At 49.3% G+C, this 17,255-nt stretch overlaps 1 protein-coding gene across 2 annotated transcripts; it reads left to right on the top strand.

The window, feature by feature from the left end:
* Positions 1 to 1,816: 1,816 nt before the first annotated feature.
* Positions 1,817 to 13,117, top strand: Slc25a28 (solute carrier family 25 member 28). 2 transcript variants are annotated; one of them, XM_051146605.1, is made up of 4 exons: positions 1,817 to 2,174; positions 9,584 to 9,812; positions 10,839 to 10,895; positions 12,190 to 13,117. In XM_051146605.1, exons 1-4 carry the CDS (start codon positions 1,884 to 1,886, stop codon positions 12,705 to 12,707), a joined length of 1,095 nt encoding a protein of 364 aa, XP_051002562.1. In that variant the 5' UTR covers positions 1,817 to 1,883; the 3' UTR covers positions 12,708 to 13,117. The 2 variants fall into 2 exon arrangements, with proteins under 2 accessions (XP_051002562.1, XP_051002563.1); XM_051146606.1 differs by lacking the exon at positions 1,817 to 2,174 and having other exon boundaries at positions 9,670 to 10,086; positions 12,190 to 13,114.
* Positions 13,118 to 17,255: the final 4,138 nt, after the last annotated feature.

The raw sequence follows: 17,255 nt of genomic DNA, 5'->3' as shown, positions 1-17,255 counted from the left end.
CGTCGCCGCCTTGAGTATATATCAGCCCAGTGCTGCGGTAGACTGGATAAACACCCAGTCCTGGGCGGGACATGTTATCACTGGACTCCTTGCCACTCCAGGCAAGGAGTTAAGAGATCAGCTCCCCGAAGACACTGGGTCCGTGGTTTGAGTATATGGGTGCAATCCGCCACCCTGAAGTTATCAGACTATGCCCCAATATCCTTTCCAAACTTGGCATCAGCAGCTCCCTACTGGAGCAAACGTGAGAGCACAAGCATGACGGCATTCAGGGCTCCCCTCCTTCAACCAGGGGCTACTCAACCCAACCGCTCCTCAGAAGAGCACAGCTGCGGGCCATTGTACGATCTGGGATGGACCGGAAATGAGCTCTGGTATCAAGAACATACTCAAGCTTGCTGGCGTTGCCGGTTTCCACAATGATAGATAGATGATAGACAGATAGATAGATGAGAGAGAGGGAGAGAGAGAGACGAAATGGAAAAGCCTCCTACCGTTCTAAGGAGACGCTATGAAGAGATGGAAAAGTTTGCAATTGCGTCATCGTCTCATTAAAATAGGTTGTAAATGCAGAGCTAGAAACTGGGGAAACGTGTGCAAACACGCCGCTGAGAAGGCAGCCTGAGGATGCAGGCAGAACCAGCAGAAAAGGGGCCCTCGCTCCTCAGGAGAGGCTGAGGCTCTAAGCGTCGCTTCGGTGCCTGTTTCCACTCAATATGGTGGGCCCTGTGGTGGTCCCGAGGGCTAGACGTCCCTGGCACCATTTAACAACAGGGGAACGATTCTCAAGATCCAGCTCAGCGGACGGGGGTGGGGGTGGGGCGGAGGGAAGGAGCGGGGGGGGGGGAGAGGAAGAGGAGGGAAAGAGATCTTAATACAAAACAGTCTTCAACGCCTGTGGGGCTTATCAGCGAGTCAGCTCGGGGATAAGAGTCCGGACAAGCTCAACTTCGAAGCATCCGCAGTTGCACCGCTTGGGATGCTGCTCCAACACTCTACCACCTGTCGTCGCCTCTGAGTTCATCTCGCCCCGTGTCGCCATCTCCTTTCCCAGCACAGAACCCATCCAGCAAGACCCATCCATGCACCAACTGCAGGGTTCGCCGGGAGGGAGGCCAAAGGCGAGCGACGCCAGGCCGAGGGCCCACAGCTCCAGAGCAACCGGAGGCGCACGGCCGCCCTGCCCTAGCGGCGGATCCGGCCGTGCCAGGGGACGCAGGGTCCAGGCCGACTCCGCCCCTTCCTGAGATCCCGCGGGAACGGTCGGAGCCCTGCTACCCGACACTCGGTGCAAGCCAGAGCACGAGTCGTAACGGCAACCGACAGCGGTTTGACCTTGAAGGTCTGGCACCGCCCCCTCTCCCCGGTAGTCCCGGCCACCACGCACGCCACCCCCGCGGAGCCCGGCGGCCGCCCGGAGCCGGTCCCTGTCCTCCAGGCGCTTCTCTCCACAGCCAATGGAAGAACGAAGTGGTCCCGGCCAATGGCCGCCGCCAAAGTAGCCAGAGCGGTTGAGCCTATCAAAATTCAGCTTTACGTTTCTCCCGCCCCCGAAACGCCAGGGGCGGGCCGATCGGCTGAATCCGCCAATCAAGGGCCAATAAACAAGAAGCTTCCAAGATCAAAGGGGAAGGGGTGGGACCTACGAGGGGAATGACAAGCCTTTCGGCGAATACCAACGGATACGATTTCTCTCCGTAAAAAAGGGGCGAGGATACGTTAAAGTCTGCGCCAATGGCTGTCTGGGGGGCGTGTCCGCGGGGCCAAGCGGGAGCCGGAGGCCCCGGGCTCTCTGGGCCGCGCCTGAGGCGGACGCAACGGGGCCGGGGGGCGGCGGCAGTAGTGGCGGCGGCGCGGCTGGGCGCCGCGGCTGGCCCGAGTGGATGGAGTTGGAGGGTCGGAGTGCAGGCGGTGTGGCGGGAGGACCAGCTGCTGGGCCCGGGCGGAGCCCCGGGGAGTCGGCGCTGCTGGACGGGTGGCTGCAGCGGGGCGTGGGCCGGGGGGCCGGCGGCGGGGAGGCGGGGGCCTGTCAGCCCCCTGTACGGCAGGATCCGGAGTCTGGCCCGGAATACGAGGCGCTGCCGGCTGGAGCCACTGTCACCACGCACATGGTGGCGGGCGCCGTGGCAGGGATCCTGGAGCATTGCGTGATGTACCCAATCGACTGCGTCAAGGTGAGACCTGGACCGGGCTGCTAACCCGACCTGGGGCTGACCCGACCCTGAGCCTGGTTTAGAGCCAGAACCCCGATTAAGACCCAGAGCTGAGGGGTTCCTTCCTGCCTCCTACCTCTACGCGCGATTTGAACCAATATTCCGTGCAAGCAAAGTCCTGCCTGGGAGATGAGCTCAGTCAAGAACCAGGACTTATTTCTAACGGTCAGTGGGATCTGAATCGAGACTCGGAACAAAAATCTTGTCAGCCAAAGACCTGATTCCCCACCTGGGATTGGGGTGGGATGGGGGATCCCGAAGCTCAGGTAAGTCTACAACTCAAGTAAGGTAAAGCCAGCTGGAGTGAAATCAGACCGTGAACTCGATCTGATAGCTTGCCTTGAGATGTGCTTCGGTCGGTACTTTTACAATCTCCTTGCTGCGTCTTCCCTTAAGTGAAGGGGGGCGGGGGAAGGGGGGCGGCGAGGCAGAAACCGGAATCTGGGATCGCTCGGCTAGATAAAAAGTACGTGTTACATCTTAACCCGTGAGTGGTTGAAAATCATTGTGCAGTCAAAAGTGAGAGTTCCAGACTGCACTAGATATAGGAAAAGGCATGTTAAGGAAAAGCTTTCGGTTTCTCTGTGAGGCAAGACTGATAGCCCATTTATTTCCTGAACGTAAAAATCGAGCTGGGATTGAGACTCTGTGATCAGGGAGCGCAGCAGCCTCTATAGGACCAGCCGAGGTGAAACTGATCGTGTCTCTCTCTCTTCGGGCACCTGACTTTGACAAAAAGGGTGAAACAGCTGGGTATTAGAAAGTAGATGTATATGTGGAAAATAAAATGAGATTTATCAGGGTGTGATCAGTGTTGGACATACAACCAATCATATCCACAACCAAGCAGAATGGTTAGTAGCCAGACATCAGATCCTTGGGAAGAAGCCTGGGTGAAGATAGGAAGAGATGATTTTTTTTTCCTTGCTATTCTTGTACTTTAGTAGCGGTGCCAACTACTGAAGGTGAAGTCTAAACCGAAGGGGAAGTAAGCTGAAGGGGTTGCTGAAATAACTGATGAGAAAGAGCTGTGCTTTCTTTACACTAATTATATAGGCAGTGTCCTGTCAGTTCTTTGATGTAGGTTTTCTCTGATTAGGATAGCATCGACTTTAGCCTTACAAAAATCAGTTTCTTCTGCTTGCCTCTGGTTTCAGCACTATTTAAATTTTCGTTAGTAAAGTGGGTGAGGAACCCGGACAGTGCTCCTGGAGCTTTGTGAATGACACTGAGTTGTGGTGAGAAAATGGAGAAAGTGCTCCCGGAGCTTTTATGAATGACATTGAGTTGGCCAGTGTTTCAGCACACCACGGGATAACACCTCGAAAGAGCTGTGCCCGCTGACAAATGGGTACGTGCACCTGACTGAGGTGAACATTAGCATTTTAAATGTCCTTGTCAAAGGAGAGAATTAGACTTTGGACTGGAGGTAAGGCTCTAGTGTTCTTCAGGTAGCAGCTTTTTCAAGACAGCTTGCTGTGTCTTCCCTAAAAAGGAACAATAAAGGCCATGTGAGAGAAATCACTAAGGAACTGTAAAATGGATATGTAGCAATAACAGTGATTTAGACATTTGTGCGATAGACTGTAGGTTGGATGCCTTGAGTTAGTGAGTGCTACATACCCAGAAGCTAAGACAGTGTAGCCACAGAGCAGCCTCTTTCTCACTTAGCTCTGAGTACAGCAGAGGACCTGGGGGGCTGTGTGGAAGACAGGCCAGAGAACGCAGAGAGCCATTCAGTGGGCTAGGAAATGCACTGTGATAATCTGATCAGTGTCAAAATGTTACTCCTGGGATTGGGCCGGTGGATCACACATCTGCAATTCCAGTATTAGGGAACTAGGGAGAGGCAGCTCCTTGGAGCTCACCAGCTAGCCAGTGCAACCAAATCCACGAGTTCCAGGTTGTAAGAGACCCTGTCGCAAACGGGTGGCACAGAAAGGAAAGAAGAACAATGTTACCACTACCTCTCAGTTTGGCAGTTGTATTGTTACAAAATAATGAGAGGCTTCCCCTTACTTTATGATGCTGCTTTGGCGTTAAATGTTATTTATTTATTGGTTTTTCAAGACGGAGTTTTTCTGTGTAGCCTTGGCTGTCCTGGACTCACTTTGTAGATCAGGCTGGCGTTGAACTCACAACGATCCACCTGCCTCTGCCTCCTTGAGTGCTGGGATTACAGGCATGTGCCACCATGCCCGCCTGGCTTTAAACGTTTTTATGTCACCTCTAGAGCCAGGCAGTGGTGGTACACACATAGCTTTAATCCTACCACTCGGACTCAGGAGGCAGACACTGGAAGATCTCTGTGAATTTGGGGCCAGCCTGGTCTACAGAGCTAGTTCCAGGGCAGCCAGAGCTACACAGAAAAACCCTGTCTCTAAACGCGCACGGACACACACACACACACACACACACACGGACACACACGGACACACACACACAAATACCTCTAGAATATCTTTAGTGAGGGCAAATCTTTGTCCCATGACCAGAATCAACCAAGATTATACAGAAACACAGACTACCCAGAATCTAATATGCCACATCAGAATGGGCCACACTGCCTGCTATCTGTGAGGGACTGCCAAATAGCTTCTCTGTTTCCTTCTAAGGCCTGTAAACTGAGGGAGCACATGAGAGGGGAGTTCTAAAGGCTGGTTGCATAACCAGAGTGTTACTGGGGTAAGCTGGGTCCAGCCTTGCAAGGTTAACTAGTGTGAAAAATAGCTCCCAGTCACCTGTATACATCTTGGGATTTGTATTTTTAAAGAAGTTGGCTGTACAGCATTGCGGTCTTGCTTCTAAACTCTACACTAAAGAACTGGTTATTTGATTTGAAGGACAAATGCCTAATAGTCTTCCAAAATGCAAAAGTCTATCTTAGAAGAATCCTTTCTCCTTGCTGTTAATGCTGGGAATTAATGAGACGGTAGCCTGGTATGAGCTTGTGTCCCAACATTATGTTTTTGTGCAGGCATGATTGTATCTCAGATCCCTTCTAGAAAGTCTTCCCAGGTCATTTGCCCCCTGGCAGCTCCGCTTCTTTCCCGTGGATGGTGGAGTGGAAGAGGAGACCACAGACAGACTCTAGGACTAGAAACAGGTCTCAGTGTTGGAGCCTAAAGGGACACCACAGTGTTTGCAAAGGAATGCTGACGTTGCCTCTTGGCATGCTGGCCTTTGTATCCCTGGCCACTTATCAGGGTCAAGTTGACTTAAAATATCCTTGGAAAGGACCATGGGAAGTCAACATAGCCTTGCTAAGCCATGGTTATCAAGCCAGCGATTTCCATGATCATAATAGGGAGGTTGGGAATCCAGATAAATCAATTTCCTTTTCTAGGCCGCAGTCTTGGGGCTGCCCCCCCCCACCCCCCATGCAGGGGACCATCAGGGGCTCTGCGGTGATGAGGAAGTAGCACATAGTTCTTTGCAGCCTTGAGCTGTACAGGGTCACCTCTGTGTGCCCACCAGTGAAGGGATAGAAATGTAACCTCTGACTTACATTCCTCACGCCTCATAATGCTAATTAGGCAACTGGTCAATGCCAGCTGTTCTGCCATTCAGTGCTGCGTGAAGTGCTTCACACCGCTGTCACTTTTCCATAGATGAAGAAAGGCTTGGAGAGCAGGTAGGTAACTTGTCAAAGGTCACAGAGCCTAAGTGGCCGAGTCCTGACTTGAATTCAGTCTGTGACTCATCAACCTTCCTGATAGCTCCCCAAAAGCAGGTTTCAAGAACCAAGCAAAAAGAATTACAATAAAGCTCGTCTGTGAATGTATACTTTAGAGTGACAGTTGGATGTGCAATATAAACGACTCTAGATTAGCAAACCTCATAGTAAACTCACTCACATGCGCTAGCTTTAGAGATAAAGCTGACTCAGTGGCCAAGCACTGGCTAATTACCCATGTGAAGTGATGTATACCATGCTGCCATGACCTGTCAGTTCTTGGATATAAACAAATATATTTTAGAATCATGTTTTAATAATTAAAACCCATATATTTGTAGTACTTTATAAATTACAGTTTCTACATGCCTTGTTTCTTTTAATCCACATAGCATGGCAATTTTCTTTTTCTATGAGCACTTTTTAGATCATTTCACGTGTGTGAGTGTTTTACTTGCATATATGTCTGAGCACACATGAGTGCCTGGTGCCCATGGAGATGAGAAGGGCATTGGATTCCCCGGCAGTAGAGTCATGGATGGTTGTGAGCTGTGTGGGGAGTCGAGCCCGTTACCTCTGCAAGAGCTGGTGCTATTAACTGCTGGGCCATCTTTCCAGTCCTGCGTGATGACAATCACGGTGAGAGAAGTTGAGTGACACAGCCCCAACACTAAGCGTGTCTGGCAAAGCTGGCGTACAGATGGCACCAAAGCATCGAACCCTTCCACATTTTTTGTTTGTTTTCGTGGGGTTTTTTTTTTTTTTTTTTTTTTTTCTTTTGAGATAAAGTTTCTCTGTGTAGCCTTGGCTGTCCTGAAACTCACTCTGTAGACCAGGCTGGCCTCGAACTCAGAGACATCCTGCCTCTGCCCCCTGAGTGCTGGAATTAAGTGTGCACCGTCACAGTCCGGCTTACTTAGCTTTTCTTCAATGCTAGGTAGTGCTGTTTGGTCTTGTTTTCTCATACTACAGCTCTTGATCTGTTTTTAGAGACCTCACCATTCTGCAGAAAGATTTGTTGGCTCACAAATGTGGGCATCCATATTCACTTTTGTATGTGGACTATTTTGTGTCTGGGTCCTGTGCTGTCTGCACAGGGTACACTGTCACTGATTTAAATATGTTTGTAAGATGTTAAGAGTGACTTCTGCAGAGCCCAGTTTCCTCATGGGGCTGGAGAGTTCTCTGAGGCCAGAGTCTTTCTTCGAGGCCTGCTAATTGTGGCCTTGACCCCAGCAGAGAATTGCAGATGGTGATTCCTCTTGTAGAAGACCAGGTTCAGACAGACTTAAGGAGTGTGTGTTGTTAAGCCACCAGGCCCAGATTAAATCACACCCTTTACATAAAGCTCATGTTGTATTTGGGTGTTTCTGAGAACTGGAAACTGAATGTCCATTGTGATGTGGTGATATGTGATATTTCTGATTGAAGTCCAGTAATTAACATTAGAAGCATGCAGTGTTTTGTTAGTAGCAGGCAGGAGAAAATAACTCCAGAGGAATGTAGATTGCTTGCGGCTAACCAGGACCTGTTAATCTGGTTAGTCTCTCTTGCATGCTCTTGAGAAAAGGCCTTATTCTTGGATCCTAGCTGGCTAGCTTAAATAAGGCAGATTCAGGCTTTTAAATCTAAACTGAATCTAGTGATTGGAACAAAGCAGGAGTTTAAAAGAGTTGCCTCTTTTGACTCACCAGTGCCTGTTCTTGTTATGTTCTGAACTGGTGTGGACATACCTGACAAAACACCCGGTCTTTCACGCAGCAGACAGTCCTACAGGTCCCTGTGGACTAGTAGTCAGGCATCACTGTCAGGCTCCTTAGCCTTTTTTTTTTTTTTTTTTTTTTTTTGATACAGGGTCTCTCTGTATAGCCATGGCTGTCCTGAACTCACTTTTGTAGACCAGGCTGTCCTCGGACTCACAGCGATCCACCTGCCTCTGCCTCCCAAGTGCCGGGATTAATCCAGTGTTCTTTTAAAGATTTGTTTTTACTTTTTAAATCGTATATAATAAGTGTTTATGCAAGGGAGTGGAAGGGGCAGGTGTGTACACATGGAGTCCAGAAGAAGGCATCGGATCCCCTGGGGCTGGACTTACAGTTAGGAACCACCCAATATGAGTGCTGGGAACTGAAGTTGGGTCCTCTGGAAGAGCAATATACATTTGTAACCACTGAGTCATCTCTCCAGCCCTCTCTCTCTTTTTAAAAAAATATTTGTTGCGTGTCCCCTTCTATAGCATACCTATGGAGGTCAGAGGACCACTTGTTGGAATCAGGTCTCTCCTGCCACCAAGGCTCAAACTCAGGCTGTCAGGCTTGGTGGCAAGCGACTTTACTCAGACTTCTCACTGGCTTGGATTCCCAAATTTCAGTAAAACTTAGTGGATTTTTTTTTTTTTTAAAGACAGTTTTTCTTTTCTTTATAGCTGTGGCTGTCCTGGAACTTACTATGGAGACCAGGTTGGCCTAGAACTCAGGAGCTCACCTGCCTCTGCCTCCCGAATGCTGGGTAAAGGTGTGCGCCACCACAGCCTGGCTTACTTTGTGGATATTCTACAAGTGTCTCCTACACACACACTTTCATTCTAGCCATTGGGTCTTTAAGGATTGTTATTTCCCAGAAACTGGTTTATTTGCCAAGGCCATTTTGAGGATCCAGTCAATTTAGATGAGAAGTCTGAATGGTCCTTCAGGTGTTTTTTTTATTTTTATTTTTATTTTTTATTTTATGTGCATTGTTGTTTTGCCTGCATGTATGTCTATGTGAGGGTGTCACATCAATTGGAGCTGGATTATAGACAGTTAAGAGCTGCCATGGGGGTGCTGGGAATTGAACCTGGGTCCTTTGGAAGAATAGCCAGTGCTCTTAACCACTGAGCCATCTCTCCAGCCTGGTCCCTCAGTTTTAAAGATTAGTTTGGTTCTGCCATCTCCACAGTGTAGGAGCCAAACTTGTTTCCTAGGAGCAGCATCTGTTGGGAATGCCATTTCTGTCAAGACTCTAAATGTAGACCTAGTTGCCAAAGCCAAAAAGTCTAAAAAGATATCAAAAGGTGAGCCACCCTTCCGTTAATCAGGGTATCTTGTGGTTAGGGAGCAGGTCCAGACCTTCTCTTTAGAAAAAGGGCACCCAAGTATGTTGTAGACAGTCAATATTTGAATGTAAAGGTTTACATTTATGTGTATGTGCCTGGGGGAGGGGGATGCATGTGAGTACAAATGACCACAGAGGCCAGAAACGAGTGTTAGGTCCCCTGGAGCTGGAATTACAGGTGACTGCGAGCCACCCAGCATGAGAGTGGAGCTCAGGCCCTCTGCAAGAGCAGTACATGCTCTTCACTGCCACACCGTCTCTCCAGCCCTCGTCCCTAAACTTACCCTTAGTGTATTAATGTGAACAAGCCACTTTGTGGGTCTTGTGCTTGATATTTTTTGCTGGGGCAGTGGGTCATTTTGGAGTTGCAGGATGTTGCCAGGAGGCAGTGTTCTCAGGGGATGTGATGGTGTTCTACTTTTGGCTGTGGATGACTAGGAAAAAAGGTCCAAGGCTTGGAAAGATGAGTCATAGATTTGGGAAGAAGCAAAAGCTGGACGCCAAGTCTCCCTCCCACAGGCCTGCCCAGCGCCCGGGGCCTGCGCCAGGGGAGGATGAGAGGTTGGAGCCACTGACTTTACCTTTTTTGCTGTAATTTCAGACCCGGATGCAGAGTCTACAGCCTGACCCAGCCGCCCGCTACCGAAACGTGTTGGAGGCCCTCTGGAGAATTATAAGCACAGAGGGCCTATGGAGGCCCATGCGGGGGCTGAATGTCACAGCAACAGGCGCGGGGCCTGCCCACGCCCTCTATTTTGCCTGCTACGAAAAGTTAAAAAAGACATTGAGTGATGTAATCCACCCAGGGGGCAATAGCCATATTGCCAATGGTATTGAGCCTTCCTGTGCTGGTCCCCCATTTCCCCAACTCTCTGGGCTTTGCTGCTGTCAGTGCTCCCCAGTCTCAGCATGGTTTCAAGCTGCAGCTTTGGGCTGGGGTAGGCCAGATTATAGGGGAGGGACTTCCAAACCTGATGTGCTCGGACAGCGGGCTGCTTCAACTCCACTCCTCCTTTGGGGCACCTCAACCAAGGTCACAGTATCCTCCCTTACCTACCAGCTTGACTTTCCTCTCATCTCCCTGGCATCAGCTTCTAATGCCTGGTAATGTGGAGACACACTGAACTACCCCCACTATGTATTTCTTGGTAGTTGGGTGGTTTCCTGCTTCTCAGGGCAGGCTTGGAAGTGACCCAGCCACTCCAGGAAGACACTGATAGAGCCCCAGCTTTTCACCTCAGCCTTGACAAGTGAATGGGGGTGGGGTCAAGGGGCTGTTTGGAGACTTGGAGTGTTTTAGAGATTGGATGGAAATGAAGGAAGAAATTAGCAACACAAGGTTCCAAGAGTGAGAGCCACGTGTGGAGAGTGTGTTATAGTGGTTCGGGACTGAAAGAGGAAGGCCTGGGTGGGTGGCTGAAAGGGAAGGCCTGGGTGGGTGGCGTGCAGGCAGTAGGAGAAGAAGCAGATGCTATTAAGAGGCTCTGGCTGCCAGGCTCCCGGTCTCCCTGCACCAGTGGCCATTGCTGTGCCTACAGAAGTGTATCTGCTTCCTGCCAGAGCATAGCCACATGTATTCTCAGAATCCTTTACTGAAGATACCTGGCCTATTTTCTTTGCCCCCTTTGGGCCTTCCTGTCATATGTACCATGTGCAGCGATGGCCTTTTTGAGTTAGGGCGGTATCTTTCTTTTTGGGAGCAGGAGCTCAGGAGCCGTGGGTTCTGAAACCACCTCTTGGGCTGACTCTGACGTTGCTTTTCTCACTGTTGTCACAGCCACTCGCCTTTACCTGGGGCCTCAGTGAATTGCTCACCCTCTTGGCCTTACATGTGGCAGTTGTTTTCTCATTTGCAGGTGCAGCCGGATGTGTGGCAACATTACTTCATGATGCAGCCATGAATCCAGCAGAAGGTAAAGGCTCTTTAACCCATCCTTGCAAAGAAAACCAAATCCTCTTACTTCTCGTGGCGTACCACTAGGTGGCACTCCCTCCGCATGGTTGGTACCTGAGAGGCATCTCCCTTGGTCAGGCAGTGCAGTCAGGGATTGAATTCCTGTTTGAGGCTTTCCTGGAAAAAGTGATGGCGTTGTTGGCTTACTCCTGCATTTTCCTAGAAGTCCACTTCATAGTACATTTGATGTCTCTGATTTGTATCAAATTATTTCATATTTCTTCAAAGAAAGTAGATTTTAACATTTTAAAACTTAAAGATAACACTTACTGGAACAAAAGTGAAACATTAGATTGTATAGTTGAACAGTTTCTTTGCTACTAGGGTAGTAGCTTTTTAGGTGGAAGGAAATTCTCCAGAAGCCATCTGTGAGAATTGAGGTGATCGGCCAAAGATGAGGGGCTAACATAATTGCCATGTTCCTTCAGTTTCGTGCCTGGCAAGGCTATGGGGTGTGAAGGGCACAAAACCCAAACCATGGTGTCTGCCTGATGCAACAGGAAATAGTTAGAGACTGAAGCTAGCACTTGGGGAGGCAGGCGGATCTCTGTGAGTTCAAGGCTAGCCTGGTCTACAAAGTGAGTCCAGGACAGCCAAGGCTACACAGAGAAGCCCTGTCTCGAAAAACCAAACCAAAACAACAACAACGAAAATTGTAGTTTCTTCTTGGTTGCATTGTCTTTTTCCTCTCTTCTCAATTTTAAAAAAAATTTTATTTATCTATTTTATGTATATGAGTGCTCTGTTTTCATGGACACCAGAAGAGAGAATCAGATTCCATTACAGATGGTTGTGAGCTGGAAATTGAACTCAGGACCTCTAGAAAAATAGCCAGGGCTCTTAACCACTGAGCCATCTCTCCAGTCCCCTCCCATCTCAACTTTGAGTTCCCAAGGAATGAGACTGCTAGGACTCTGTCCATGACTGTGTTGACTGTCACTGCGTCGTCCATCCATTGTTGGAAAAGGTTAAAGTAAGAATAAAAGGTCTACATACACTGGGTATTAGCTACCTGTTTTAAAGAGAGAAATTCTACTGGGAATGGGCTCATTTAAAAAAAAATTTTTTAATTAACCCTTTGCCCAGTCTTCCCCTAAAATGAGAAACGGAAACCTTTGGGAAACGTTCTCATCTTTTTTTTTCTCTTCCTATTTCATTGGCTGATCTGCTGACATGGAACCCTGAATCGGGACACTGTCGTTGGCTGGCTGCTGTCCCCATTTTCCTCCTCTTTCTTCTGATGGCACTCCCAGTGGTCAAGCAGAGGATGCAGATGTACAACTCACCGTACCACCGGGTGACAGACTGTGTACGGGCAGTGTGGCAGAATGAAGGGGCCGGGGCCTTTTACCGCAGCTACACGACCCAGCTGACCATGAACGTTCCCTTCCAAGCCATCCACTTCATGACCTATGAGTTTCTGCAGGAGCACTTTAACCCCCAGAGACGGTACAACCCCAGCTCCCATGTGCTTTGTGGAGCCTGTGCAGGGGCCGTAGCTGCCGCCGCCACAACCCCACTGGACGTTTGCAAAACACTGCTCAACACCCAGGAATCCCTGGCTTTGAACTCAAACATTACAGGACACATCACAGGCATGGCTAATGCCTTCAGGACGGTGTATCAAGTAGGCGGGATGACTGCCTACTTCCGAGGGGTGCAGGCCAGAGTAATTTACCAGATCCCCTCCACAGCCATTGCATGGTCTGTGTATGAATTCTTCAAATACCTGATCACAAAGCGGCAAGAAGAGTGGAGGGCAGGCAAGTGAAGGGACGCTGAGCGGACCAGGGTCTGACAGCACTGCTGCATCCTGCCCCCTCCAGCACATTCTCTGTTTCCTGGCACGTTCCGGTCTCCAGTGGAGGTGGAAGGGATGGAGAGAGCTTCTCCAGGCTGTAGTTGGCTAATGCTAGTTCCAGCCAACCTCCGCTATCATCGTCTTTCCTCCTGGGCCGTCAGCAAGTTCAGCAAAGCCCGCTGCAGTACCTCTGACAAGCTCCATCCTGGGCCTGGCGACCTGCTCTAGACCGGCGCAGAGAAATAAGCAGCACATTCCCCTGGTTCCTAATTAAAAAGAAAAAGTCTTCAAATGTTGTCTTGGGTTTATCTTGCCTGAAGGGGCATGCAGTGCTGCCCACTATTTCTGACCTGACTTGAAGCGTGAGTCAAAGGAAGGGTTGAGTCTGTAGGTTTGCATCTGCTGACTTGAGGTGATTTAAGAGGTTTTGACCCTGTGTCCCTTGTCTAAGTCGTGGGCTACAAGGGGTCTCCCTGGTGTCAGGAACACTGGGCCTTTTCCTGCTGCTCCCTCAGTAGGTGCACCTCATCCATTTAGTGCCTTTTCCTTTAACCTCCAGTGGGGCACAGAGCTGATGCTCCCTTGGTCTGGTTCTAGGTTCTACTTGAGCAGTGAACGTTTACATGTGTTTCCTAATGCAGTTACAGAATTAAAATTACTCACTGAAGCTGTGCATCCCAAAGATTGTGTAACAAGACTTCATTTGACTTCTGATTTTTTTTTTTTTTAGTGTTTATTTTGTGATACTGGAGAGCGAGCACAGGGGCTCATGAATGCCAGGCATGTGTTTTACCCTTGAGAACCATTGCCAGCCTGTTTGACTGCTTTACAGGGTACTTGAACATACGTGATCTCATGTAGGTGTGACAAAGTAGTGAAGTAGGCAGTGCACTGTCCCCTGTCTGTCTGGCAGTAGCTTAGGGAGGCTGCAGCTCACCCAAGACCTCACGGTAAGTGCAGAACAGGCTTTGACATGGATGTTTTATCCCGTGAGTGAATCTAATTGCAGAAAGGAAGTGAGTTGGGAAGCATGGGGCTCTAGCTGTCCATGTGGGTGCTCTCTGGAGACCTGGGGCCGGCCTCTCACTGGGTTGGGTGGGTCAGTTCCAAGAAAGCTTTGGTACATACGAGTAGTCCACATACCCCGCCATCTTTCCTTCACCGCCCAGTAGCGGCTGAGTATTTCTCAGGCATCCATGCCTGGGGTTAGAGATAGGATGATAAAGAAAACAGCCTTAACAGCCAAGGAGCTTCTTGTCAGGAGAAAGATACATGTAGACAACTAGAAGACAAATGACAAGAGAGTAGACTATTCCTAGAGCATGTGAGAATTGTCGTCTAGCCAGGGAGGACTGGAGTACACTTGGAAGAAATGACATCCAGGTGACATGAGGGTAGATCAGCTAAATGTGGAGAAGGGGAGGGGAGTCCTCGAGTGGGAAGCTTGGCGGAGGGATAGCAGTAGTGGGCAGGACTGAAAGTGGGTGAGGCTGCAGCTCAGGGGGCTCAGGGTTTATCCTACGTCGAGGCAAAGCATTACAGGCTTTAAATGAGGCGGGCATGACCACACTCACCATTTAAACAGATTACTTGGGCTCCTGAAGAAGGATTAAGGGGGACAAGACAGGACAGGCAAGCAGACCATGTAGAAAGCTGTTACAGTGACAGCTGCACGGTGGTCCACACCAGGACTGATGAGGCTGGAGCCGTGCGTGGGTTATAGGAGCAAGAGGATTTAGTTACAGGCGAAGTCTTGTCATCCTTCCATCTGACAGCTCGTCAAGCACGGGTGGAGAATTGTGTGTGAATGCACTTGAAAACAACTGTCAAGCAAACAGCAGGGGCCTCTATTCTCCACTTAAGCAAGCTGCTGCCTCTCTGGTGTAGGGAGGGGAAGGAGAGATGTCTGTGGTGCTGAGTGGCAGCCACCGGCACTAGGGTTGCCTCTGGAGGTGGCTGCTGAGATGCTATTGCTGCAGAGGTCATGCCAGGTGGGTTACAAGGGACAATAGGAGTGATAGCTGCTTCCCAACACAGAGCATAGGACTTGGCGCTGCAGTCAGCTTTATGGAAATATACTGTTGGCACAACGTCTGATGTGCATTCGGCACAGTAGCGAGACTCAGCTTTCAGGAAGGGGATGGGGGTAATTTCTGAAGAAATGGTGGCGCCCATAGATCCCCTGGCTCGAATGCTGTTCCCAAATTACAAAATTGTATAGAAATTACAAAGTGACCTTCCAACTTCCAATTGCTCTGGCTACTAGAGGATGGTTCATTTGGCATTTGGGTGAGGCAGTGGGTTCTGGGAGGCCGTCAGAAAACATTGTAGGTCAGTTAGAGAAAAGGGTGACTAGCAAATAAAATTAGTTCTGTAAAAGCAAAATCATGCTAAATTTGTAGAATTCAGAAAAGATCAAAAAGAAAATGCCTCTGATCCTAGAGAATGTAGCTTTGTGGTTGTTGCTGATGCTGATTTATTTTTGCTGTCCTGGCAACAACCTAATGCATCATTCATGCTAGGCAAGTGCTCTACTGCTGAGCTACATCCCCAACTCTTGGTTTTTTGAGCTAGGTCTCACTTTGTAGCCCAGGCTGGCCTCAAACTCAGCCTCCGCAGTGCTCAGAATACAGACATGTCCCACCAACCTAGACTAGCAGGTGATGCTTTGTTGTCATTTTTCAATGTGTAAACTTGTATTTGTGTGTGTGGTGCTGGGGTTTACCCAGGCTCTTGTGCATACTAAGCAAACCTACCACTGAGGGACATCCACAAATATTTTTTATTCATTTTCAAAAGTGAGATTTTGCTGTAATATGCTCTTTGTTGTTGTTGTTTTCTCTCTCTCTCTCTCTCTCTCTCTCTCTCTCTCTCTCTCTCTGGTTTGTTTTTTAAGACAGAGTTTCTCTTTGTAGCCTTGGCAACCCTGGAACTCACTCTGTACACCAGGCTGGTCTTGAACTCAGAGATCCGCCTGCCTCTGCCTCCCAAGTGCTGGGATTAAAGATGTGTGCCACCATCATCCAGCTGTCATTAGCTTATTTTATATAGTAAATATAGCATCCATTTTCGCACACCATTAAATTTCCTTCTGCCACCACAATGTAAATGGTCACACAGCACTCTGCTGTATGATACACAAGTCCAATCTGTCCTCTGGTGTGCGTTTGTCGGAAACAGCAGCAGCAGTCAGACTACGAGTGAGCAAGGGGAGAGCAGTAGATGGTTACAAGAGGAGGGTGGGAGTGGAATGGCTCTTGGCTAGGTTCTGCCAGGGCCCGTGGTGGAGGGGAGGGAGGCTGGACGATAAGAATGTCAGGGCTGGGATAGCGTCTTTGTCAGGCTGCCCCACCTCTGCTCCTGGGTTTGGCCTCTTGCTCTGTGAGACCCTCAGTAGAACTGCTCTGAAGCTCCTTCTAATAGAAAGTCTGGGTCTCCAGCTCCCACCCAGGGATCCTGTCACTTCCCTGTTATTGTTGCCTTTGGAATAAAAACCAAATTCTTCATCATGGCCAGTAGGATTTTATATAATTTGGCTCAGCGCCTCTAACGCCACCCTGTCTCCAGAAGGTGAGGCATTAACACAGACTGCTGGTTTTGTTTTTCAAAATCTGAAGTGTTCCTTCTGGGTTCACAGTGATTACTTTAAAAGGCTTGATGGGCTGGAAGTAATCCCAGCACTCAGGAGGCAGAGGCAGGTGGGTCACTGTGAGTTCAAGGCCAGCCTGCTCTACAAAGTCCAGAGTCCAGGACAGCCAGGGCTACACAGAGAAACCCTGTCTCAAAACAAACAAACAAATAAATAAAGGCTAGATGGGCAGTCTGTCTGCACTGTCAGAAATAGCACACAGCAGTTGTTGAGACTGGATATGCAATACTGCGTTAGACTGGTGAATGGAGACAGAGTCCCATGGGGTCTCCATATCCATGCATAGTCAGAGTTCTATACACAATGGAAACTCCCACCACCAGCACCCCTACCACCCACATTCACTCCACACACTCAAGACAAACTTCTGTAGAAATTCCCACCTCTGATGGCTCCTTCTGCCTGCTGGGGCAGCGCAGAAGCACATTAACCTTTTCCTCTCTGCCAACCCTTCAGAAATATTGAGATAGCTATCATGTCATCCAGGGACAGTCAGAGCACAGAGCCTGGAAGCCAAAGACTGGACTTGGCAGCTAATAGCTATCAGGGAGGGACTTGACTGAAGAAATGTATAAAGCCACATACAAGGCAACCTTGAGACGGGGACTCTAGCTGAGGGGGCCTAGGGTCCCAGGGTTAAGGTGAGACAGGTGACCAGGTTTTCTTGTACTCTTGACTGAGGGTGTCTGGCATAGACAGGTCTCAGGACAGTGTCATTCTCATATGACTTTCTGCACCCAGCCTTAGACCTACTTGGCTGTGGGATAATTGTGGTCAGACACCAAGATTTGTGAGAGGAAATACTGCTGCTGCCCTAAGGATGGGCCATTTCCCCTTGGAGCCAAGTACTGAGCCGGTGAAGGCGCAGC

This window comes from Acomys russatus, chromosome 5 (genome assembly GCF_903995435.1).
Source record: "Acomys russatus chromosome 5, mAcoRus1.1, whole genome shotgun sequence".
In the NCBI taxonomy this organism is placed as follows: Eukaryota; Metazoa; Chordata; class Mammalia; order Rodentia; family Muridae; genus Acomys; species Acomys russatus.
This window is presented reverse-complemented; position numbering and strand designations above follow the sequence as displayed.

Coding starts and splice junctions, on each gene's coding strand:
- Slc25a28 (XM_051146605.1), top strand. CDS start 1,884: ATGGAGTTGGAGGGTCGGAGTGCAGGCGGTGTGGCGGGAGGACCAGCT. Junction 2,175..9,583: donor ACCCAATCGACTGCGTCAAG/GTGAGACCTGGA, acceptor CTGTAATTTCAG/ACCCGGATGCAGAGTCTACA. Junction 9,813..10,838: donor CAATAGCCATATTGCCAATG/GTATTGAGCCTT, acceptor TCTCATTTGCAG/GTGCAGCCGGATGTGTGGCA.